This window comes from Sugiyamaella lignohabitans, chromosome A (assembly GCF_001640025.1).
Source record: "Sugiyamaella lignohabitans strain CBS 10342 chromosome A, complete sequence".
In the NCBI taxonomy this organism is placed as follows: domain Eukaryota; kingdom Fungi; phylum Ascomycota; class Dipodascomycetes; order Dipodascales; family Trichomonascaceae; genus Sugiyamaella; species Sugiyamaella lignohabitans.
The window spans coordinates 4,467,268-4,492,467 of record NC_031672.1 but is presented as its reverse complement, the minus strand read 5'-3'; the positions used below and the strand labels follow the sequence as shown (position 1 = coordinate 4,492,467).

General features: G+C 45.9%; 9 protein-coding genes across 9 annotated transcripts; 3 read left to right on the top strand and 6 right to left on the bottom strand.

Annotated features, from left to right (window-relative positions):
• Positions 1 to 4,023: 4,023 nt before the first annotated feature.
• Positions 4,024 to 5,973, bottom strand: DBP1 (putative DEAD-box ATP-dependent RNA helicase DBP1; the record flags this gene model as incomplete). Its single annotated transcript, XM_018878333.1, has 1 exon — positions 4,024 to 5,973. One exon carries the CDS (start codon positions 5,971 to 5,973, stop codon positions 4,024 to 4,026), a length of 1,950 nt encoding a protein of 649 aa, XP_018735647.1.
• Positions 5,974 to 7,824: 1,851 nt separating this feature from the next.
• AWJ20_1451 (Sphingolipid C9-methyltransferase) lies at positions 7,825 to 8,790 on the top strand (the record flags this gene model as incomplete). Its single annotated transcript, XM_018878332.1, has 1 exon — positions 7,825 to 8,790. The coding sequence occupies one exon, from the start codon at positions 7,825 to 7,827 to the stop codon at positions 8,788 to 8,790; it is 966 nt and encodes a 321-aa protein (XP_018735646.1).
• Positions 8,791 to 9,061: 271 nt separating this feature from the next.
• On the bottom strand, positions 9,062 to 10,387 carry KAR4 (Kar4p; the record flags this gene model as incomplete). The annotated part of the gene is made up of 1 exon (XM_018878331.1): positions 9,062 to 10,387. The coding sequence occupies one exon, from the start codon at positions 10,385 to 10,387 to the stop codon at positions 9,062 to 9,064; it is 1,326 nt and encodes a 441-aa protein (XP_018735645.1).
• Positions 10,388 to 11,657: 1,270 nt separating this feature from the next.
• AWJ20_1449 (uncharacterized protein) lies at positions 11,658 to 13,931 on the top strand (the record flags this gene model as incomplete). The annotated part of the gene is made up of 1 exon (XM_018878329.1): positions 11,658 to 13,931. The coding sequence occupies one exon, from the start codon at positions 11,658 to 11,660 to the stop codon at positions 13,929 to 13,931; it is 2,274 nt and encodes a 757-aa protein (XP_018735644.1).
• Positions 13,932 to 14,009: 78 nt separating this feature from the next.
• AWJ20_1448 (uncharacterized protein) lies at positions 14,010 to 15,533 on the bottom strand (the record flags this gene model as incomplete). The annotated part of the gene is made up of 1 exon (XM_018878328.1): positions 14,010 to 15,533. One exon carries the CDS (start codon positions 15,531 to 15,533, stop codon positions 14,010 to 14,012), a length of 1,524 nt encoding a protein of 507 aa, XP_018735643.1.
• A 1,135-nt stretch (positions 15,534 to 16,668) lies between these two features.
• GDA1 (Gda1p) lies at positions 16,669 to 18,186 on the top strand (the record flags this gene model as incomplete). The annotated part of the gene is made up of 1 exon (XM_018878327.1): positions 16,669 to 18,186. The coding sequence occupies one exon, from the start codon at positions 16,669 to 16,671 to the stop codon at positions 18,184 to 18,186; it is 1,518 nt and encodes a 505-aa protein (XP_018735642.1).
• An 87-nt stretch (positions 18,187 to 18,273) lies between these two features.
• On the bottom strand, positions 18,274 to 19,554 carry GEF1 (Gef1p; the record flags this gene model as incomplete). Its single annotated transcript, XM_018878326.1, has 1 exon — positions 18,274 to 19,554. One exon carries the CDS (start codon positions 19,552 to 19,554, stop codon positions 18,274 to 18,276), a length of 1,281 nt encoding a protein of 426 aa, XP_018735641.1.
• Positions 19,555 to 19,686: 132 nt separating this feature from the next.
• Positions 19,687 to 21,282, bottom strand: GEF1 (Gef1p; the record flags this gene model as incomplete). The annotated part of the gene is made up of 1 exon (XM_018878325.1): positions 19,687 to 21,282. One exon carries the CDS (start codon positions 21,280 to 21,282, stop codon positions 19,687 to 19,689), a length of 1,596 nt encoding a protein of 531 aa, XP_018735640.1.
• A 1,090-nt stretch (positions 21,283 to 22,372) lies between these two features.
• Positions 22,373 to 23,551, bottom strand: JLP1 (Jlp1p; the record flags this gene model as incomplete). The annotated part of the gene is made up of 1 exon (XM_018878324.1): positions 22,373 to 23,551. The coding sequence occupies one exon, from the start codon at positions 23,549 to 23,551 to the stop codon at positions 22,373 to 22,375; it is 1,179 nt and encodes a 392-aa protein (XP_018735639.1).
• Positions 23,552 to 25,200: the final 1,649 nt, after the last annotated feature.

Here is a 25,200-nt window from a genome sequence, read left to right as displayed (position 1 = left end):
CTGTGCATCGCTGCACAGCAAACGCTGGGATCGTCTGTGCATTGTTCCTTTTTGCCTATTGTGGTAACAAGCTTAGATTTTCGCGTTAGACTTGTGTCTTCCATGAGACTGTGCTATATTTAGCAATGCCCGCAACCCAGAAAAAAGCCCGCTGCTGCTGCTGTCAGAGTTGCGTGGTTGTGGTGGTTGCTACACGGACCAACCCACATGAACTGACTGGCCAGACAGAGGCTTTGACACCAAACGGCCGAAGCTAATCGTGCCATTTCACAAGCCAGGCAACTTTAATTCCCAGCTGCCTCAACACCGCGCCATCCAGCTCGGGCTCGTGCTTGACGGGGATTCTGACAACAAAATCCACATAAATAACTCGGTACCGCCCGAACCGCATGAAATCACGCCAACCACCCCCCTCTACCCCCGAGACGCCGGACACCGACCTCACAATCCCTGTCCCGGGCTGCTGACCGCCGCTGGGCATCGGGTCCAGCCCGACGCCAGACTAGGCAACTGGGCTCGTGTGAGAGACCCGGGCACAGGGAGTGGGGCGGGGGTGCCTCCGGCGGCTGGGGCTCCGCCCCAGACCCTGGTTGCTCCTGCTTCGCAGGAGATTGGCCCGGACCGTCGGCGAAATCGACTCGAGCGCAGCGAGAGGAGCAGTGGGGTCTGGGGCGAAGCCCCAGCCGCCGGAGGCAGAGCCCCTCCTCCCCCTCATTGTAACACGGGCCCTGCCCCCACTGTAACCCCCATGGTGGTGGTGGCCTTTGTTCGGGAGGAGGGGCGGTGAGGGGCAGCCAGACTAAGGCGGCCGCGTGCTAGAAAATAAATAAAAAAAAATTATTGGTCGCTGGGCGGAGCAAGAGCAAGTGTCAATCCTCCTGTCGATGAGGAACAATTGCTGGCATCCGACCGTCTATCAGCCGCGCTAATATTATTATGGATTATTATTGATGAGCACGGATCTCATCATCGTCATCCAGTCAGAGCCCGTCAGAGGCAGTCAGAGGCGCTTCGGTTGCACCACTGACGTCTTTGGCGAACTCCGTTGCTGTGATTGTACGGTTGTTTGCTTCGATGTACTGTACTAGTCCGTTAACTGGATATGACAGGTAGCAATTATACTCGGATCTGTCTCACTTATCACTCTGACACTCGGTGGACCAGTCACTCAACAAGCCACAGCCGTGGATACTGGCTGGCTGCACCGTCGCAGTTACAGTTTGAGTTGCAGGGGGGTCGTGTGTGAAAAGCCCATGAGTTTCACATGAAACTAGAAAAAAAAGTTTCCCTCTTGCGCGACCTGACTCAATTAGACTAATTTCTGACTTTTTTTGCACGCCTGTCGAGATAACACGCTGCTAATCATGCAGATTCCTGAGCCAATCTAGCAATCGCCATGGAACAAGCAATTCTATGTTCTTGCCGTTTCGGGTCGGTTATTTTTAGATTTGCTGCCCGTTTGAGATGTATAATTTAGCGAATTAGGCAGTCGCCTGTTACTGCACATTTCACGGCTGCCGTTTGTCTGGCGCCAATCGAGGCCTGCCCCTGTCCATCTGTCTATCTTGGCAGCGACGGGGGCTGTTCGTGCCTCCGGCGGCTGGGGCTCCGCCCCAGACCCTGGTTGCTCCTGCTTCGCAGGAGTTTCTTTTCGGTGGTTGTTTCTCACGCCCGACTCGAGCGAAGCGAGAGGAGCCTGGGGGTCTGGGGCGCAGCCCCAGCCGCCGGAGGCAGCCCCCACCACCACCACTACCTATCTTTCTCTCCTGCTCTCCCCTTACCCAGATGCCTCCTTTTATCCGTATTCAACGCTACCACTACCACTTTGGTATATAGCGCCGCCTCGACCTGCTGCTTGTAATCTAACCTTCTGGGCAACAAGGCTAAACCTTAACTGTCGCCAATGCATATCCCAATCAACGCATGTGCAGCCGGCTACTTCGTGTCTTGCAGCTGCTAGTAATATTTTACCCCTGAGAACCCTGGCCTGGTCTCGCCGCCTGAATAATGACCCCTGTCCTATCGCGAGACAGGGGTCCGGCGGGTTTGGGGGTTGGCGTGCCTCCGGCGGCTGGGCTCCGCCCAGACCTGGTTGTGCTCGCTTCGCGAGCTTTATGGGGATGGTGAAACTTGGCGCTGACGGATCAGGTGGTTTTCTTGAGGAAGAGTTTCGAGAACCGTCTCGATCACTCCTTCGGGTTCACTGCACGTTAGTTCGCTCATGGCAAAGATGACTAGTATTGGCTTTTTTGCACAATAAGAATTGGGGGTTTCTAGGCTGGTAGCTCGACCGCTTGACCGTGTACTCGTTGAAATACCAAAAGTATTTGCGGCATTTTTTGACGGGGAGTAGACAGCCTGCAGTCAGGTAGGAGAAGAGAGTGGTCTTTCTGGCGATATATGAATGATGGGATTTGAAATCGTATAATTTGTAAATAGTTGTGTATAGTATAGGGATGTAAGCAAGATTTATCGATTGAATATTATAAATGGACCCTAAAACATGATCCCGTTCGCAAGATTCGCATGTTCCACACTGGACGGAAGACAAACTTCATCTGCTAGAAAAACCATTCCATACTCCGTACAAACAGCTACGACCACATCTCGAGTACAGCAAGATTTCCCGTCCGATCAATCATATTTAAGCCTCGGAGAGCCTTGATCAGTAATGCCGTGGGAGACCAGGCGTGAACAGAAGGTGTTGTAGCTCATCTTTTTTTTTACATGGGAGCATGCCTCCGGCGGCTGGGGCTCCGCCCCAGACCCTGGCTGCTCCTCTCGCTGCGCTCGAGTCGTTGCGTCGACGGGGTCAGAAAACTGGTGAAGCTCCAGAAGCTGCTAGTTTGATCGTGAAACTCCTGCGAAGCAGGAGCAACCAGGGTCTGGGGCGGAGCCCCAGCCGCCGGAGGCATGATCCCCCGGAACATGATCAGTAACGCCGTGGGAGACCAGGCGTGAACAGAAGGTGTTGTAGCTCATCCTTTTTTTACATGGGAGCATGCCTCCGGCGGCTGGGGCTCCGCCCCAGACCCTGGCTGCTCCTCTCGCTGCGCTCGAGTCGTTGCGTCGACGGGGTCAGAAAACTGGTGAAGCTCCAGAAGCTGCTAGTTTGATCGTGAAACTCCTGCGAAGCAGGAGCAACCAGGGTCTGGGGCGGAGCCCCAGCCGCCGGAGGCAGGTCTGTCCCCGGAAGTATCAGACCCTCTGAACTTAGTTATTTGGTGACAAACTCCTGCGAAGCAGGAGCAACCGGGTCTGGGGCGGAGCCCCAGCCGCCGAAGGCATGATACCCTGGAATATGACCCCCAAAGTAGTGAGCCCAGAGGATGGCACGAACAGCGAAGTTTAAGTAAAATCTAGGTATATTATAATTAGCAAGAATACATATCCCATTATTCCCATAAAATAACAAAAGCAATAAATATTTTTCTCTATAATCCTCTCTCTCTCTCTCCAACATGTCAGGTTTTTTCTGCTTAAAAGCTCCCTTTCTCTATAATAAAAGTATAAACCCATTGCTTTCTTCAATAAATAATGATAAAAAAACAACCCAGGTTTGTCGTTGCGTCGTAAACTTCATAATAGTAAGAAAGCCAGATTATTTTGCATTCGTGACAACTCGTCTAAAAAACCATCTTCTTAATTCTTAATAACCCTCAATCAGTAATCAAACACCTTCCTATGCAAATCAGTGGTTTTTCTTCTGGTACGTTTCAAATGCAAAAAAAAATAATAGAACAAGAAAAAGTAAGCCTATAAAGCAAGCAAAAAAAAAAAACAATCAACAACTGTTCAACAAACTGAAAAAAAATCGATATCACAACAACAGCTCAAATCAGCCAGCTAATAGAGAAAAATATTTACGAGATCCAACACAGTCTGGACGCGTGACTCACAATATAAAAAAAAATTCAAAATCTCAAAAAATAAAAATCAACAAAAAAAAATAACAACTCAAAATGGAATATGAAAAAATGGAACTGCCGCCCATGCGGGATACGTTCAAGCTAGTGGTGGGGTTTACCACCAGCTGTTGTTGGAGTCGGCGTTACCGTAACCACCACCATTGCCGTAGCTGTTACCGTATCCGCTGCCACCGCCATAACCGCCATTGCGGTCATAGTGGCCACCACCGTTGGAGTAGCCACCGCCAGCACCGCCACCACGACGGAAATCACGGGTGTTGGCAGTACGAGACGAACCGCCACGGCTACCACCACGGCCGCCACGACCGAAGCTGCTCTCACGAGAAATGGTCTCCAAGAAAGCAGGAACCTCTTGGTTGGCCTCCTTCAAGATATCTTGCAACTCTCTGGCAACACCACGGTTACCACGGTTGAAGAAAGCAGTGGCAACACCAACGTTACCAGCACGTCCGGTACGACCAATACGGTGCACATAGTCATCGATATCAGTGGGCAAGTCGTAGTTAATAACGTGCTTGACATTAGGGATATCCAAACCACGGGCTGCAACAGCAGTGGCAACCATAATAGGAGCACGGCCAGAACGGAAAGTATCAAGAGCACGCTCACGCTCGCGTTGAGTACGGTCACCGTGGATAGAAGTAGCAGCAAAATCTTGCGACAACAAAAAGTCGCACAAATTATCAGCCATACGCTTAGTCTCGACGAAAATCAAAATCAAACCTTGATCACCAGACGACAAAATGTCCAGCAAAACAGACTTCTTATCCTCATCCTCAACATACTCAATGTGTTGAGTAATGTTCTCACTGGTGGAACCGACACGACCAACCGACAAGAAAATGTAGTCCTTCAAGAAATCTCTGGCCAACATTTGAATATCTCTGGGGAAAGTGGCCGAGAACATGAGGGTTTGACGGTCCTCAACAGAAGGCATATCCTCGCCCTCGACAATACGTCTAATTTGAGGCTCGAAACCCATATCAAGCATACGATCGGCCTCATCAAGAACAAGGTAACGGATATTGGCCAAAGAAATACGGCCACGCTCAAGCAAGTCGACAAGACGACCAGGAGTAGCGACCAGCAAGTCACATCCTTGATCAATTTGCTTCAATTGGGTAGTGATATCAGCACCTCCGTAAACAACACAAGGACGAACCCATGAACGGTAGGCAAACTTTCTAGCCTCGTCAAAGATTTGTGAAACAAGCTCACGAGTAGGAGCCAAGATAAGTGATGTAGGGTAGGCCTTTCTGCTGTATCCAGCATTGGCTCTCTCAGGTAAAGGAGCAGGACCATTAATATAAGATTGAGACAAAATGGGGAACAAGAAACCACCAGTCTTACCAGAACCAGTTTGGGCACAAGCCATCAAATCACGGCCAGCAGCGACAATAGGCACAGAGTACTTTTGAACTGGGGTAGGTCTGGTATATCTAGCCAAGGTAATGTTCTCAACAAGAAGCGCTTCCAAAGGAGGAGTATCAAAAGTATTAATAGGTTCAGGAACCTCGTTACCAGAAGCTTCGACTGGAATATCGTCATAGTTGTCAAAGTTAATACCGGTAGATTGGAATTTCGAATCATCGGCAGTTCCAAACAATTCCAACTCCAAACGTTCATCCTTAGCACCAGCAATATGCTTGCCATCGACAAAACGGCCACGGTTACCACGCTTGTGAGTCGAAGAGCCGCCAAAGGCACCACGGTCACCACGGTCTCGGCCATATCCGCCTCTGTTGTAACCACCATTGCCATAGCCACCACCGTTGCCGTAACCGCCACCGTAACCACCACGATTGAATCCACCATTATCATAACCACGGTTGAATCCACCGTTACCGTAGCCACTTCCGCCGCCACGACGATAACCATTACCACCGTTGAAAGAACCTGCTGACGAATCTCCCGAATCGACGTTTCTGGATCTGTGAGGAGGGATATATTTACCACCTGGGTTGATGGCTCCCGAGCCATTCTCGCCACCAGATGGTTTGTCATTTACAGACAAACTCTGCATCTTTGAAGTAATTTCGGCCATATTGAAATATAACTTCTCTTTGTTATATATTTCTTCTTTTTTTTTTAGTTTTTGGCTTCTTTTTTTTTAAATGTAATAAAAAAAAAAAAAACGTGGGTAAAGAAAAGAGAAGAAAAGAGAAAAAACGGAATCAGAAAATGCATGCTTCTTTTATCAAAAAATTTTCAGCCTCACTGACATGCCACAACCGTTTGCGGCGTCTCCCGGCATGCCGCCCTTGCCCGACCCCTACCCCTTCTCACTAACGAATAAAACACCGCCTAAAGTCAGCCTCAACGCCCCGAGCTATCCTCCTACCGGGGGAACACTAGCGTCGCAGCCCGGCCGCCTTCTGCCCGGCAGGCCCCGGCGTGGGTCTACTGGTGACGGAGTGTGCCTCCGGCGGCTGGGGCTCCGCCCCAGACCCTGGTTGCTCCTCTCGCTGCGCTCGAGTCGGGCTGGGGGGTGTCCAGTGCGTCGGGTGGGCTCATGGAAACGGCCAAAAACAAGCTAACAAACCAGGAACCGGGTAAACCTGGTGAAAATGGTTTCAACCCCGACATTCCACATACCTGAGATTGACCCGGAAACTCCTGCGAAGCAGGAGCAACCAGGGTCTGGGGCGGAGCCCCAGCCGCCGGAGGCACACCCCCAGCGCCCACCCAAATGCAGGAACCGGGTCGAGGTTGCCCACCGTTGCCCGGGCTGAAACACCAACGTGGCCTTGGGACTTTTTTTTTTTCTGCGGCTGTGATTGAATCCATTCACAGCACCCACGCGTATAACTTACACGGTATTCTGCGCGTGAGACCTCGGATTCGAGCCCGCATCATCGCACGGCAAACCTCTCACCACCTCCACCTTCACCACTAACAGTGACCACTCTTGCAACCGCAGTTTCCTCGTTCTTCGCCGCTTGACCTCGTTCAGTTTCGAAGCTATCCTCGAGAAAATCGCTATTGCCTGTCCCACAATGGCCATTGACTTCATTGCCACGCCCAAAGCGGCGCCCCCTCCTCCTCCTTCCAACGAATATGGAGTCCCTACCACTGCAGTAAGTCCCCCTTCTCCACTTCCCAGCCTGACCCAAGTCCACTGCCAAATCACTCTCCCTGGATGATCCCCCTCGGGTCTCCCTCATAAAACACACCCTGGGCCAATTCTTCCTGGTTCCGGGTTTACTGGACCCGGGCTCCACAACTGGCCCGTGCTCGCAGGTTCACGAGATCTGGGCCCCGGGATCGTGCCTCCGGCGGCTGGGGCTCCGCCCCAGACCCCGTTGCTCCTGCTTCGCAGGAGTTTGCGAGAGGCCGTGGACGCAACGACTCGAGCGCAGCGAGAGGAGCAACCCGGGTCTGGGGCGGAGCCCCAGCCGCCGGAGGCAGTCCCCCCCCCTCTCAGGCTAGTACTAACACGGACCAGTCGCCAGCCATCAAAAACGGTGTCCTGATCGCAGAGGGCCCGAGTACCAAGAATTTCAGCAACACGACTTTGCTCGGGTTGTTGCTGGGAGTTCCCGGGTACTTGACTTGGAAGATTGGCGGCGGGATCAAGACTTTTGTCGTTCTGGTGTTGATCTTTTTCTTACCTATTCTTGTGGGTTATTGGTCGTTTGCTTCGACTTTTTCGCCTCGTTTGAATGAACGTGCTAAACTTCCTGGTCGTGGGGTTGAGCACTATATCGAGTTTCATGACGAGAAGCTGGCTGCTAAGTACAGAGGTAATAATAAGATCCCTTGGGAGACGTTCCATGAACTGTATTTCGAGAATAAGGTATCGTTCAAGGGCGACGCTCTTGATATTTTAGAGTTTGCTCATGATTGGGCCAGTTTCAGATTCACGTACTCGCTTTTCAAGTTCTTTTTGACAGGAATGATCCCCGAGGTTATTTTCCACACCCGTTCACAAGACGAGGAACAGGTCCGTGACCATTATGACCGAGGTGACGATTTCTACTCGTGGTTCTTGGGTCCTCGTATGATTTATACTTCAGGTATTATTTCCGATATCACTCGTGAAGAGACTCTGGAAGAGCTTCAAGATAACAAACTTCGTGTTGTTTGTGAGAAGATTGGTCTTAAGAAGGGTGACCGTCATTTGGATCTTGGCTGTGGTTGGGGTACTCTTGTCAGATACGCCTCTTCTCAATATGGAGCTCACAGTACTGGTATTACACTTGGTCGTAATCAGACCGTGTGGGGTAATACCAATCTTGCCAAAGACGGTATTCCCGAGTCTCAATCGAAAATCCTCTGTCTTGACTACCGTGACGCCCCAGTTCCTCCTGGTAAATATAACAAGATCACCTGTTTAGAGATGTCGGAGCACGTTGGAGTGCGCAATTTCAGCAAGTTCTTGACCCAAGTGTATGATATGTTGGACGACGACGGAGTTTTCTTTATGCAATATGCCGGAATCCGTAAGTACTGGCAGTACGAGGATCTGATCTGGGGTTTGTTCATGAACAAGTACGTTTTCCCTGGAGCCGACGCCTCAACTCCTCTTGGCTGGACTATTGACAAGCTCGAGGGTACTGGTTTTGAGGTTGTGAGTGTTGATACTATTGGCGTGCACTACTCGGCCACTCTGTGGAGATGGTACCGCAACTGGCTGGGTAACCGTGAGAAGGTCGTGGCCAAGTACGGCCAAAAGTGGTTCCGTATCTGGGAGTTCTTCCTTGCCAGCTCCGTCATCGTGTCCCGTCAAGGATCCGCCACCTGTTTCCAGATTGTTCTCCGCAAGAACCTCAACTCCAAGCACCGAATCAACGACGTCCCCAGACAATTCGGTCTCGACGTGCCCCAACCGGCCACCGGCAACAAGTGGTTGAACGAGTAGATAGCTACATAAAAGTACATCTCTTTTTCTTAATCTAGGGGGGGTGCTGCCTCCGGCGGCTGGGGCTGCGCCCCAGACCCCCCGGCTCCTCTCGCTTCGCTCGAGTCGTTTCTGGGGGGATCCCCAGCACGATTTGGTCACCCGACGCCCGACTCGAGCGCAGCGAGAGGAGCCGGGGGGTCTGGGGCGCAGCCCCAGCCGCCGGAGGCAGAACCAGTGCTCTCAGATGTTGAATATATTGATACCCGGTGGTATGTATGTAGTAATGCCGTCACTTGCGGGAAGAACGAGGTGGTGTTTTGGGTCGCAGTTCGTCGATGGTGTCGTCGACAGGGACCCGGTAGCCGGTGGTTTTGTTTTGGGTGAGGTATAGATCGGGCTCGAAGTTGTCGAGCATGACGTCGGGGCTCATGACGACCCAGCCCTGGCGAACTCGTACAGGCTTGTCTAAGGTCGAGTAGGTTGGAACGATATGCAAACGACGGCTCATGAGCGAGAAGTTCTCGACAATGGTGTATATCTTCTCGGGAACCACGTTGTGGCGGTCGAAAGGAGACTCGATAATCACGTCGGTGTCGACGTTGCAATTGATAAGATCCGAGTCTTCAGACCGCCGCAATGTACCTTTGAGTCCCATCAGACAGTGCCAGCTCGTCTTCACAAGACTGTCATGTGGCGATAATGCCAGCCATTTGGGGAAATGGATCGAGTCGCTGTCGTTGACAAGATACACTATATCTTCGCTTCGGCGAAATCCCCAGTGTTCAAGTGCTAATCTGCCCTTCTCTAAAGCGGGACTCGGTACCCAGAGAAACACAATACTGGGACGTGGAGTGATTCGTTGGATAGGAAGACTGATAAGAGTTTCGTAGGACGGTACGTTATCAACACAGCCATTAATCATCACTACATCAAAATTCATACCCTGATTGACCCACGAGTCAATGCGACTGGGCATCTCCTTTGGAGACACTCGAGATCCAAATAATTTGGTGGAATACCGTTTATTATGAACCTGCTTCAAACTATGCAACTTTTGTAGTTTAGGATACCCGATTAACGGGTCTATGATATTGGTAATATGGGTTTGTGGCAGCACTCCTGACCGGATGAAGTGGTCATTATAGTCGTTTCCAAAGTTGGAAATATCTTCTTGACTATGTGAACTAGAGTTGGATCCTTGACTTGAATATTGGCTGGTGTTACTTCCACTGCTGCTGCTACTACTATTGTTGTTGATGCTTCGTTTTCCTCGACCATTAGCACCTGAGCTGGCACCTGCTGATCCGCCGTTATTACCACTGCCTCCCTTATGAGCATTACCACTAGCATTATCATTGTTGAGAGAAGATCTTGTGCTTCCTCGACTACTCAATGATGAGAATCCTGAAGTTGACGAACCGCTTGATCCACTACCGGTACCACCTGATGCATTACCTGCTCGTGAGGCAAGTTTCTGTCTATCCCCTGGTTTAGATCCCATTGATCTCACAACTCCGTAGTCACTCGAACCCGAACTTCCAGAACTAGTCTGCCCACGAGTGCTGCTTCCACTATTAACACCTCCTTTCCCACCACTTGAACCCGGATTCCCCATTTTTCCCACACCGTTTAGACAATGGAATGTAGGAGTACCAATACAACGAGATCAAACAGATCAGAACCTTGAACCCAGATCAACGCAAGGATACTGTTGTAGTTCAGATCAGATCTATTCCAGTTAGTCAACATGTTATCATTCATGGCACCGCATTCTGTATGGAAGAGACGAAATGAGGCTTCTCAACCATGCGCTTACCTACTCAGCTGAACTTTGTCACTTTTCCCTGACCAAGACAAATTCACAAACGTGGTGCGACTGTGAGACCAAGTACGATCACGCTACAGTTAGCTGATTCACCACATTACCCTTTAAGTCCGCCCCTCCCACCAAGCGTCATCTCTAAAGTGACAGGTTCAATATGCAGCCTGGGGGGACTGCCTCCGGCGGCTGGGGCTCCGCCCCAGACCCTGGTTGCTCCTGCTTCGCAGGAGATGGCCTGGACTGTCGACGAAACGACTCGAGCGAAGCGAGAGGAGCAACCAGGGTCTGGGGCGGAGCCCCAGCCGCCGGAGGCAGTCCGCGACCCTGGAAAATTAACACCCTGAAACTCGAACCTGATAAGAAAGCAACTGAGAAAAGCAGGTATAACCCAACTCTTAGTTACCGAGTGGGCCCCGGAATTCGTGGTCTCGCGAGTGGGACAGGTTGCCACATTCCGCTGGTAGCACATATCGCTCACATAAGCCCAGGCATGGAGTTGGGCTGTCTATCGCCTGAGTAACGCCAGCATCGGCATGTGGCTATCGGCCTAAGTGGTCCTGCAAGTTGATACCTTTTTGACATCGCCCTGTTAGCCGACACACTTGCAACATGGATCATGTTCCCTGCGGTTGGTTCGCGTTCGTGGCGCATGCACGATAACGAATCGCGAAAAATCTCCAGTTGACCAGCATTGCACTGGATAGCAAAAATAGGCTTGTTATATTAGAAATGATCTCTTGGTGCGTGTAAGGTTGTGTTTAAAATATGTAAAATATCTGCTGAGGGTGATATTTGAAAGGTCGTAGCTTGATCCCAGTAAACTCTAATCTAGATCTAGATCTTATCAAAGTGATATCTTTTGCAGATCTCTGGTCCAAAGAAGAAACTCAGGGGTAATTGGGGCGCCTGCACGTGACAGTTATGCAACATTAAATCAATATAGACAGGTCTAGTGTCTCATAACGACAGTTATCGTGTGATGCCACTGCATCTTTTAATACATGTTGGAGCCCTTCTTTACTAGTTTGTAAACAAATCTCTCGTCGAAGACAATCTTGGCAGTATGGTTCCTCTTTGGAGACGGGTTGTTAGTAAAGCATTCGGATCAAGAAGAGTGGGCCCAACCTCTACTGGGCACCTTGGAGCGAAACAGCGGTTTGATTTGACCCAGAAAGCCTGTAGTGATATTGAAATTGCCGTTAATCAAATTAGTTCTACTGATACTCCTTCTTATGAGCTTTTAAATTCTGCTATTATCTCGCTTGTGGAGGTGTTTGAAGCTGAGAAAGCCATCACTGCTCCAGGTGGGAAACATGTTTGCATTTTGTATTATCTCCAAAGTAACTTTTTCTACTTGACATGTTCAAATTTGAGAAGCTATCCGTCTTGGTTATTGGATTCACTAAGTAACCTGATAACCTTATTGTATTCAGTGGATGCGATTCTCATGAATAAGAGCTTCATTCTGGGCATCAATGTCTTCCTGCATGCAATGTCGCTCTATCGAATGCCTGCACAGTCTTACGAGGAGACTTTCGTCAAACTTCTTGGTCTTATGGTAACAAAAATCAAAAACGATGATCGCCTCCTGATAGTTTGGCTCAAGTTGGTCGGTGTCAATGGTATTCATGAAGAATATGCCTTTTCTCGATTCCCAGAGTCCGGTCATTCGTCTTCACCTCCTGCTTATCATAAGCAATTTCCACTCACTTATATCCTGTTGGACTATGTCTGTCATGATGGTTCGGTGGGTAAAATATGTCGTGATAATCTTTTAGATCTGATCAAGATTATATCTAGCTCACGTTGGCTCGAGGCATGGATTTGCCAGAGCGATTTCTCGGCTTTATTGGTTTCATCATTGTCATCTTTGTTTTCACTGGTTAGGAAAAAACTGTTAAATAGCCCTGCGACTGTTCCTTCAGAGGCTACCAGTGCATCTCCTGAGCTCTCTACTTCCTATTATCATATCAAAAGTGTCCATCCACAGCTATCCCAATTCCGGTTGTACTTAGCATTCTGGCAGGATTTAGTTTTCTCCTGCAGTTCTACCAAGATGAAGCAAACTTTTTTAGGATACTTTGATGCCATTTTTATTAAGCAGATGCTGTATCCAACTTTTAAATACCTGAGGATGGAATTTCTCGACTTGTTGACAATCATCCTCGACGATCTTGATCACAACGAGCTCAGTCAAATGATACTTTGTTCTCTATTTGGTATCCAGCTAAGCTATAACTATCGCCATCTGACTCTTAAAAGCGCGGGCCCCATTGATAAAATACCCATGCCTTCCAGTGGTCCCAAACTTTGTGACAGCATTCTTCGTAGCTTGCAATCCGAATTTTCTAATAAAGAAAAAGCCGCTTCGCTTCGTCTTCTTTTGGTGTTGATCCGGAAATATTATCCATATATTGCAAACAACGACTGTAAGATTCTGTCAACTGCTCGATGCTCTAGGCATTCCGATAAACTTTCTGTTGGAAATCATTTACACCTGCTACATGATACTAAAGTCAAGCTCGACATAAAACGTTACGGGTTAGCTGATTGTGACTATAAACAACAGGCCAACTTGTTAAACAGTCCTTATCTTCGCTTAGATAAGCTTGGCATAGGAGGAAGCAGTCCTACTGCTGATCCGTATATGGCAACTCTCGAGAAATCGTTTATTATATTCGAGTATCACACGATACTTGAAACTGACCCCTTAATCAAAAGCTTACTACATTTGCTACAAGAATTCTATTCTAATTCACACGATGTGAACTTGTTACTTACTGCAGTCATTATGGAATTGAGCTGCAACCCCAGTCTCTCGATTAATGAATGGCTCCTTGGCCCAAATCTTTCTGTGCTAAATGTGATGGATGCTTTAACTAATCAATATATCATCTACTCTCAAGGTGAACTATTCTTTGAACAGCTGGATAAGTTCGAACGCACTTTTACTTTATCAGAATGGTCCAATCGTGGTGAACGAACTAATGATACCCATTCTGAGCAGGGGTCTCAATTACTTAGCCCCGTGGCTTCTTTTGTCGAAGATACTCCAACCGTAGTCCACTCCGCATCGCTCAAAAATGGAAAGTCAAAAGTAAAGGAGACAACAGATTTGAATGAAGACATCGAATGTCCTCCCTCTGATGTGTCAACCTTGCCAAAGAAGCAAAACAAAAAAATCCGGCAATCTGACCCTAGAGATGTTGAGTCTAGCCCCATTGATAGTCCTGATTACGGCTATCATCTTAATGGCAATATCATAATATACAGAGAATTCGTTAAAGATATCGAGGCACTAGTACGGGTACGATCCTGGCTGCTCGACGATTTGTAAAACCCTTTTTCATTAAGTATTACAAGTTTTATTTATTTATGTAACTGATTGATTCACGAGATTCAACCTGATCTAAGCTCAATTTACCTCCTGGGCAAGAATGCCATACCAGTTATTATCACTCTCAATCAGATCCATCATGCTATTGACTGTTGCCCTGTCTTCCACTCTCTTTAATTTTTCTAAGCGATTCTGGATACTCGAGGCAATACGTTCTGCTCCAACACGAGCACCCTCTAGATTTGCTGACGCTGGCCCAATCTTCAACGATGCCAGCCTTCCTAAAAAGTATAACGGTATGTTAGAATTATATTCCAAGTCATCAGTAAGGCATGGGAATCCACAAACAGTGGATATTGGGCTTTTCTTCCTTATATTAGCAAGGAAATCAATTTTATTGAAGTCCGGTCTTGAACCTGTGGCATAGTATATGTAGTCAATCGGTTCTGGAAGTGTTGTAGATTCATTCACAACAACCTTGTTCCACTGACATCCGTCCCATTCTGATGGTGCTATTTTTGAGTTCTTCAAAACAACCAGCTTGTTAGATTTCTCGTGATCATGGATGATTTTCAGATATTGTGGGTTAACTGAACCTCCATTTCTTGCTTTCAAAATCATTTCGGCCCTTTCTTCGTCCGTATCCAACATCCAAAATGTCGACTTAAGATAATTCTTATACTTAGTAACCCATTCCAAATCAAAGTCGAAATGTTTTACTTTAATATCTCCTCTAAGTACAAAGTAAACTTTGTCAGCCTTTTTGGATTCTATTAGTCTATGGCAGATCTGGGCTGATGTAAGCCCTCCTCCAACGACGACAACCGTCTTCTTCCGTTCTGTAGGGGGGAAAGGAACCACCCTGTTGAACAGATGCGTAGTATGGCAACTTCCATGGGGAAATTGTGGGAAATCATAATTTATAGATCCAATAGGGCCACATGCTATAACAACTATTGGACAAACATAAGTGTTGCTATCACTTGTGACAGTGAAAGTTTCAGACACTTCGTTATAGTCGATCATTTGGCATTTCTCCTGTGACACCATACCTTGAAGACTATATCGCTTGATAATACTTTCACAATAATCTCTGTATAGAGGAGTAGATGGTCTATAATAATCCTTGAAATCCCTCATGTCGATTTCAATTGGCTTTTTCTTGTTCCGGAGCTTTTTCTGTTGATGCTTTGATAACTCCTTGCCTACAATGCCATTGATTTCCATCAATTCCTTTTCTCTTCCAGTGTTGTGAGCAAAAGCTATCATTCCATCGACATCAAACGGATCTGGATGAAAAAACATAGGGGAACGTAGATGTGGGATACCGCATGAGCCAAATTGATTGTCCCATTGACCCAACCAAGAAGAAGAGGTTGCATCAATTACTTTAATATTAAGAGTCTCTGGAATACTATTTACATCACTGGGTCTTCTTTTCAATAAATTGACGTGTTTGGATTTTAGCCAGTGGAATCTCTGATGTTCTGCTTCAGAGAACAGTGCACTCGGGGTTTTCTCTCTCAACCTTGCAGCTGTAGCCAATCCACATGGCCCAGAGCCAACAATTAAAACATCACAAACGCATTTATCGGAATCCATTATAAATTCAACAACTTTAATTGATTTTTTGGAAACCTAACTACAGATTTATGGCCATTTATAAAGATACCAGTTTCCCCAGGCCATATACCGTACGGGTTAGAAAGACCGTCAAGGTACTTGATCCATCTTATCGGGTGGTATCTTTGACAAAATACCTTAAAGGCGACTCCTCAAATAGCTTATATAATGGTGATACAGCCTATTATCAATAGTTATCGCTGTTACTTATGTCTCAGGACCCGACTGGGTGAAATCGAAGGTATCGCACGATAACCAGGCCAGGCTCGAACAGAACCAAATCTATTTAATTCTCCTAAAAGATTCATCTGGTCTATCTTTCTGACTATAGTACAGCATAAAAGCAATGCTCCTCCCTTTAGATATGTCACAATTGATACAGTTCTTCAATAAAACTCGTTCTCTTCTATAAGACAACCAGTGTTATCTATGCAAGCTGATTGTAGATCTTTACTTTATACAGATAACGTCTCTTGCATCGTCCCTGAAGAGCATTATCTGTTATTTCTCTTTAGGAGTATTCCCACAGACTGATAAAGATTTCTGATCTGGTTCATTTCTAGAAAAAAGGTTTGCATTTGATTACAGCCAGATCAGGTTAGAGTCAAAAATGGAATTCCCCCCACGAAATTCTTTTAACGTGATAATTTTTCATGCCCTTTTTTCGGCCATTAAAGTTCTAAATTAAGCACCTTTGATCTACTGCATTTTTTTGGTTAGCGCGTGTAAAAATTTCTGGCAGCCGCGTGAACACTTATCGAGACGTGCAGGAATTATAGTACACGTCTCTATCACGTACTTACTTACAGTAACGTTCTCTAAATCATACGTACGTTCCTTCACCGTTGGTATCAGACTTGATTTCTGTGTAAGACTATTATTGCATGGAAGTGAAGTAGGTATAAATAGGTTTCATTCTCTGATTTAGACAGAGATATACTGCATTTTTTTTTCAGTTGGTAGAGTTCCCCTGATGCAGGGATCGGTTTTGCCAGAGAGGAGGAAATATTTATTTGGAGAGCCACCATCATCACAAACAAGTTCTAAATTTATAGACGATCCTTTTGAAAAACCTGGAAGACATTCAAGTAGTCCTCATTCTTTTACTACCAGAATGCAGTCATTTATGTCTACAAAACTTGCCAGAGCTCTTGGAGCTGCTGTTGTATTGTTCATTTTCTCGTTATTCATTTTCGAGACTTCGCCTACTTCTGTCAGCTCGTTAAGTAGCAGTGTTACCAGTAAAGTGACTGGTGTGTCTAAAGATGCTGGCTCCAAGTCGGAAGTAAGCCTTGATCCTCTTTCTTGTACAAAATCATATGATGGTAAGAAGCCCATCACTCAATATGCTGTTGTCATTGATGCTGGTTCATCTGGATCTCGTGTTCATGTTTACAAGTTCAACAACTGTTTGGCTACCCCTAGACTTTTAGGAGAAGAGTTCAAGATGATGCAACCGGGTTTGTCGTCTTTTGAAAATGATCCTGAGGCTGCCGCCAAGTCTCTTGACGAGCTGCTGGCTGTAGCCGTTGAACATGTGCCAAAGGATGTTCAAGGTTGTACCCCTATTGTCGTTAAAGCTACTGCAGGTTTGAGAATGATTGGTGTTGAAGCTGCTGACAAGATTTTGGCTGCAGTTCGTACTCGTTTGGAAACCCAATATCCATTTGCAGTTGTTCCTGGAAATGGTATTTCTATCATGGATGGTAGTGATGAAGGTGTTTATGCCTGGGTTACTGCTAACTACTTGCTTGGTAATATTGGATCTGCTGAAAAGACCCCTACTGCTGCTGTATTTGATCTTGGTGGTGGTTCGACACAGATTGTATTTGAGCCTCACTTTTCTAGTCCTGACAAGAAACTGGCTCCTGGTGATCACAAGTTCGACTTGGACTTTGGTGGCCGTCAATTTAGCCTTTATCAACAATCCCACTTGAAGTATGGTTTGAATGTTGCTCGTGGTTTGATTGATGCCTTGGTTGTTTCAAACTATCTTAAGAGTCATGAGATCACCGAATCTACTCAGATTGTTAACCCTTGTATGCCTCCCGGAAGCCAGTTGTTGAATCATGAGGTCAAGGTCGAGAAATCGTCTGATGAAGGAACTACCCCTAGCGTAAAGACCTATACTGTAGATTTTATTGGACCAAAAGAGCACTCTGAGGTGCAATGTAGAGGACTTGCTGAGATCATTCTCAACAAACAGAAAAAGTGTGAGCTTGAACCCTGTTCTTTCAACGGTGTTCATCAACCATCTATTGTTGACTCGTTCTTGCGTGAGAGTGATATTTTCATCTTTTCTTACTTCTACGACCTTACCTATCCTCTTGGAATGCCATCTTCATTCACTATTGACGAGCTCAAGGACCTCACTAGCAAGGTTTGCAGAGGAAAAGAGGCTCATGACTCGTTTGCTGCTATCGATGGTGCTGTTGAGGAACTCAATAAGAACCCTCAATGGTGTCAAGAGCTGAATTTCATTGTTGCATTGTTGCATACTGGTTATGACATTCCCGGTCACCGTGAGGTCAAGATCGCCAAGAAAATTAAGGACAATGAATTAGGTTGGTGTCTCGGTGCTTCTTTGCCATTGTTGGACAAGGAGACTGCTGGGTGGACCTGTAGAGCTTAAAACATAGTCGAATCAATCGCTTAATTAGAAAAAAAAAACATCTTTAAATTATCTATATATATAATACCTTGTAACTCAGAAATAAAGCTACTTGCTCTTATCGCTATGACAAAACTCAATATACTTCTTGCGATGGAGTATGCCAACAAACTTTCCTTCTCGCGAGACACATATTAACCGAGTTCCCAATTTTGTAAACATCATCTCAACCAATGCTAGAGGAGAATGAATATCAAGCATAATAGGTGCTCTGTCTATGAATTTCGTGAAATCGCTCAACTCAACTAGTATTGGGTCTACTCTCAGCGGTGAAAGGTTTCCATAGCTGCTGCCACTACTAGCGTCATCATCGGGAGAGTCCTGTCTTGTTGGTCTTGGTGTGAATACTACCGAATCGAAAAATGTTCGTTGCTGGCCTGAGTTATCATTATCCATATTCCTCGAAAGGTCGCTAGAGCTTGTATAATAATGATGATAGCGACGTACATCCTGGTCCCGAACTGACAGCTTACACATTATCGGATCAGTAACGCCAAGTGCATTACAATACTGTTGAAGTCTATCGAGAGCAAAATCCAACTGAGGAACGGAAATAATCCCAACTAGAATCGGTCCTTTTATCAATGGGATACAGCCATCAAATTCACCTCTCATTTGCAGCATGGAAGCCATAGAGCGGAGTGTAAGGGAGCTGACATGGGTGCAGTCTCCAACATCTATCAACTCATTTGGTCCGACGCGGTTGACTAAATCAGCCAAGGAAGAATCAAATGATCTAGTCTGACGATTGTCCAAATATGGAAAATTGTTCCTTTCAAGTAACAGTTCGTATAAACTATCGGGCTCAATAGCATTGGCAACCCAGTTTGAAACCAAAATAGCTATCGAAAATGGAAGTACATGGTTAAGAGACCCAGTCAGTTCAAATAAGATGGTTGCCAGAGTTATATTCATTCTCGTAACACCGGCTAGGAAAGCTCCTGCTCCAGCCATAGCATATGGACCTCCAATGGGCATTGTATCTAAGCCGTATAACTGACTCAACATACCGGATTGTTTAAAATCGATGTATTTCAGAGTCAGTCCGAATATTCTTCCATACAGGGCACCAATTACCATGGATGGAACATATATTCCAGCAGGTACTTTGACTCCAAAAGTAACTGAGGTGAGGACCACTTTTATTAACAGCGCACAACCCAAAGATCCGAGTAGTGCTGGTATCTTGCTAGGCTCACTTGGGCACAAAGTTAATGCACGACTACTCTCATTACAAGGACTAGCAAGATCATACAGTAGTTCTGACACTGATTTAGATGTATAGGGATTGAAAAATGTCACACATCCAGTTATGACAGCGATGAGCATCACCTCAAATGTTGGACTGTTCTTGATAATTTTAATCGATCTAAATCTGCTACCCCACCAGAGAGTGAACTTACAAAATGCTGCTCCAAACAATCCACCTGAAATGCCCAAAAATATATAATTAGCCAATTCCTAAATCGTTAGTGCTTTTTCATTTACAGCCACCAGCGTAAAACTCACCCATAACTGCCAGTTTTGATCATAGGTCACCTCAAAAAGAACAATTTTACCAGTCTTGTATGGATCCATAAATATCAGAAACAGCGCAGAGATCATAGCACAAAAGAAAATCCGGAATAGTTGGTGAGGAAGAAAGTAGTAGCTAACTTCTTCCAAACTGAAGAGAACTCCGGCAAGAGGACTTCCAAAAGCCAAGGCTACACCAGCACTGGCGGCAGCAGAAATTACCTGACGACGTTTGATTTCATTTGTGCTGAATTTTTTGAATAGACGACAAGCGATGTTTCCCACACAGGCTGCAAGATGAACATAGGGACCCTCTTTGCCCACGCTAAGGCCAGATGAAATGGAGAATATCAGGCCAATCGATTTATGAACAAGTGTATATGTTCCCAAGAATCTTCTGATAATGAATCCAGAGAGAATGGTCTTTACTTCGGCCACTCCACTGCCAGTTCCTGAATAAATAACTCTCCTGCTAGGTTCAGCTGGCTCGTTAGTTTGGGTCGTCTTAGACTGTGGTGACGAGTCGGTCACAGGTACCGATGCAGACGATTCCCCTAACACTGCACCCTGTGTTGCTAGGGACGGTTTCTTTTCTTTAGATAATGCGGAATTCCTATCTTCTAGGGGAATGTCAGTCTTTGTTCTCAGAGTCAAGGTGACCGAGATATATGCAAATAGTATGGTCAATGCCAAGTAGGCAACAAAATCAAACGCAAGGCCGTTGTCGCCAGAAAGTACTCCTCCGTATTGAGACCAAGAAACCCATGCTGGACAAGATCCAAACCGTTCTACGTCTGGACAACACAAAGCTTCACGGGTGAACCAGTTTGTAGAACAATAGCCATGCCGTAGATCTGATAAAACGCTCTCGCAAGCATCAATGCTATATGCTACTAAGGTAAATGCAAATGCAACAATTGTTATAAGGAGCCATCCTTGAAAGGCATCGAAAAGTCTAATGAACTTTCCTCTTAATCCCGGCAGTGCTTTTAAGGTACTTCGACGAGACGACTCAATCACAGTGTCATGGATCCAATCTACCGTGGTAAAATCGTCATAGAATCCACGTCGGTCCGTCGAGGCCTTACTCTCTTCCACAGTTGAAACCACCCGGCGTGGTGTCAGCGTATTAGGATCATCCGTAGTACCATAACCATTACCTAACGAGCTGACATTAGTCCACGACACGTTCAGGGGATTAACGTCGAAATCTTGTATACGAGGTGTTCGTAGATTATATGAAGATGCAGATGGAGATACCAATGAAAGGAAATCTGTAGTTGTGTTTCGAGTTGACAAGAACAATTGGCTCAATCTTCGTTTTGCTCTGCCACGTTTGATCCCCCTCCCAGGTGAAACTGGGGTCGACCTGCGAGTCAGCAAATTCGAAGTTTCATCTTGATCTGAGTCATCATCATTGCCATCGTTTCCAATATTAACTCTTGTATAAGAATCAGTCTTTGAACGTACAAGTTCTGGTCTAAGTGGTGGTTTTAAATACGTTGGTGGCAGTCCAGGTTGGTTCTCTGGATCATCCGGCATTCTGTCTTGTGCCGTACCTGAGAATGGGTTCAGTTTCAATAATAGAAAACTTCAATCCCTGAAGTGAAGGAAACCCCACTGATATTTGAAATACAAATTCCCCACTCAAATAAAATAAAAAAAACACGGTTCTTAATTGAATGCAAAATCGTTATCTTTTGAAACAGGACATTTATGCCCAGAGCAGTTAGGTCAATCACCTGCGCGATCTTTCAAAAAAATTATTTTACCCCGCGTTCAAATGCGATACAATGAAATCCCTCAAAATGCAAAAACTATGGCGAAATCAACTGTCCTCCTGATCGAATTGAAAAACAAGTCACACTGTCGGATTCCAAAAGTTTTAATGGTCAAAAACTTGAGAATGTGGTCACAAGCCGTGATGCTGAAAACCAAACATAGATCAGCCCTGTATTCACCAAATCTTTGATGATGACGTAGGAAGCCGCCGGGACATGCACTCCTGAACGCCCGTTTGAGCATTGATACGTGAATGAGGCCTAATTAAACTAAAATTAAAATTAGTCAATCTTAAAAAAGTAGATTAAATTAACGATCTTAAATCTAGTATTTGTGACATAAATATTTCTATTATCAGTAGCTCTTTGGTATACGAAGAGATAAAATGACAGTTCGTTTGAGAAGGAGGTTCAAGCTGGGGGTATATTGGCCAATATAGGCAGCTAGCACGCGATTCACGCACGTTCCCAGTGCGCCCCCGCTACGCAGTTATAACAGTGCACTCATTTTTACAAACTAAGTATTCGGCTGTTGAATCTTTGTGGCAATTTACGATACAACACCACTATTTTTGTTAATTTATCTTGTTAATTTATCTTATTCGGCCTTGGCAATTATACAGAGTATGGTCGTATGGTTCTTGATTCGGTTAGTAACGTAACAGAGGTATTTATGTACGATAAGATCTGGGTCTTGCCATATAAAGTGGGGTTTTGCCGATCTCAATAGTTTAAATTCTACACTCATTCAGCGCTTTGATATATTCACTAAATAACGACTAACAGTATTTCAACACTAATATTTTTCATAGACAATCATGACTTGAGTGACTTCGTATATTGTTAATTATCTAATCTAATCCCAAAGCTTGACGACGAGATTTGGAGTTCTTGTCAAAGTAGGGTCGCTCTGACAAGACGGCAACACGAGTACCATGTCTCTCATCATCGTCATAGTCAAACACAGCATAATGTTGACTGATACGGTTGTCCCATAAAGCACTAGTTCCGCGACCAGGAGCAGACGGCTTGGAGTGCCAGTTGAAACGCACTTGGATGTCCAAGTTCTTTTCGAAAACATCAAACAAAAGGTTAAGGATAGCAGCAGACTCGTTAGGCTCAAGGCCGACAATTCTAGTAGTGTAGTGACGATTGATCCAAAGTGCCTTCCAACCAGTGGCAGGATGGGTTCTAACAATTGGATGTTCACGCTCAATGAACTTGAGTCCACCTAGAGGGTTCTTCTTATCGATATATGAATGAGCCGATCTGTAGATAGCAGTCTTACCATCCAAGAACTCCTGGAGAGCAGGAGATAATTTATCATAAGCACCGTATCCGCTGACCCAAGCAGTGTCACCGCCAGCTCCTCCAGGAGGCAAAGCGTCATTATGTAAATGAGTAATACCGGCAGGGTTATACTCGTGGGACAGATCACTGTGCCATTGAGCAGTTCCAAGTGGCTTCTTGTGAGTAGCCTTTCCACCCTCAATTTGCATTTGTTGAGGCCATAGAACAGTGACACCCTCAAGGCCAGGAACATGTGGTACCAAAGGATGGACCTCGACTTCACCAAAGTACTTGCCCAGTTCTAATTGCTTCTTAGGAGACAAGTCCTGATCTCTGAAGAAGACAACAGTACGTTCAGCAATTAACAAGGCCAGCTCGTCTTTTTGCTTATCGTCCAAGTCTGCCAATTGAAGTCCAACAATCTCAGTACCAATATTAGCTGTCAGATTAATGACCTCCTTAGCGGCTCCGAAGAGGGCCTTCTTCTCTTTGTCGGCATAAGCACCTCGCTCATTATGAGGACGGTCCTTATTTCTTACATTGATAGCATCCTCAAGGAAAACCGGATATTCAGTGGGAACCTCAGGGTACTCGCCAGAAACATCAACACCATGTTTCTTGTATCTAGCCAATGTATTGGCAGGGAGCAACTTAGAATAGTTTCTCTTAAAGCCAACCTTCTTCTTGAAATCGTTGACCAATTGATCCGTTTCAAGGGTCGTTGCTACTGCTGGTGACATCTCTTGTTATTATATTATTATGATAATGATTTGTTTGATTCAATTCTGTTTTCTTCACTGTTCTTCAGTTCCGTCGAATTGGTCCGTTACTGTCCAGCTGTAGAAATCAACTTTAATCAGATAATTCATCTTATTTATAACATATAATGGCTATTACTAAACCCGACTGTCCGTTTGAACATACCGGACCTTGCTTCCTGTTTAGGCTATAGTCCGAGTTCCCAACCTGCGTCTGACCTGGATCACCGTATCATCATTATCCTTTATCTAATATGTGTCTATCATTGCGTGCTTATCGTGCATGACGCAGGTGCCTTTAACCGAACCACTGAACAGTTCACATCCAGACTGCGGCCGATATCGCTAAACTTGGAAAACTTCCGCTCTAAATAAACTCTATACCGCCAAATATCGTTTTCGGTCATTGAGCTCCGCACGGTGCTGATGCTCGTTGCTGCTTTTTCAATTTCGTGTGGAACCAATATCTGTCTGTTTGACACCTCGGAAGCGCGCGCCCCTGTTCAGTTCTGTCATCCGATTAGTTCGGGGATCCCTTTTCGCCTCCGGCGGCTGGGGCGCTGCCCCAGACCCCGTAGCTCCTCTCGCTACGCTCGAGTCGTTACGTCTACGGTCCCTGGAGTTCGTGAATGGAGATTGGGATCTCTGTGGATCTCTGTGTTTCAGTTGGGGCTGTCATTCGATGGGATGAGGAACAACCTGTTCTACGGTGAGCCCCAGTGATAGCTGTTGAACGGATAAAACGTTTGTGTCATAACTTACTATGATATAGTTTTTGGTACAATGCCGCATTTGGGTCTGTATAACAGATGATAATAAAGGTCTCAGTTATGGCAGGCTGAAGATAGAAGCGGTCTGCATTGATCTTCAGGACAAGCTAGGTTTGGTAAAGACTTAGACCCAAATTTCGTGCTCTCGCGGAGCGGGTCTACTTGTGGAACGTAATAAGTATGCATATTAGAAATGTTTTATTAGAGACGAATACAAGGAGTAGTACAAACAAAAGTTGGTCAAGTTTTTGGGTCAAGCCATGTTTCCAGTTCCTCAGTCATGTCAGTGTAAAATTCAAGAAGGCAGGATCCAAGGGCGCTATTACAACAGCGAATAATGTAGGAACTGAGACTCTGGAAGGCAATAATTCCTGAGAGAAGCTAAAAATGCTGAAGACTTGCAAGCGAGAATGGACAGTAGAAAATAGTCAATAGGTACTATCCAATCGATCACTGCTGGTAAATTGGAGATACAGGGAGTAAATCTCCTGCGAAGCAGGAGCCAAGGGGTCTGGGGCAGAGCTCCAGCCGCCGGAGGCAGATACGACAGCCAAAATTTTGCAGATAAAAAATAGTGAGAAGACAAGTTCAAGTCGGGTCTCAAAGTGGAAGCTGGTGTTTCTTCAATTGTGGTCATTGGAAAGGGGTAGAGAGGAAGCAAAATCTTGTCTGAAGAGACAAGCTATTCGAGGTGCCAGTGACTTGAGACTATAGAGCCCATTGAGCCCGGTAGCAATAAATATCGGGGCCTCATGGACCGTTGAGCCAGCATTGGTAGATCAGCATATCTCACTGAACCCATACCAACCTCTTTGGATCTACAGAAGTATCTCCAGTTCGCTCACCACCCACTCTGAGCCG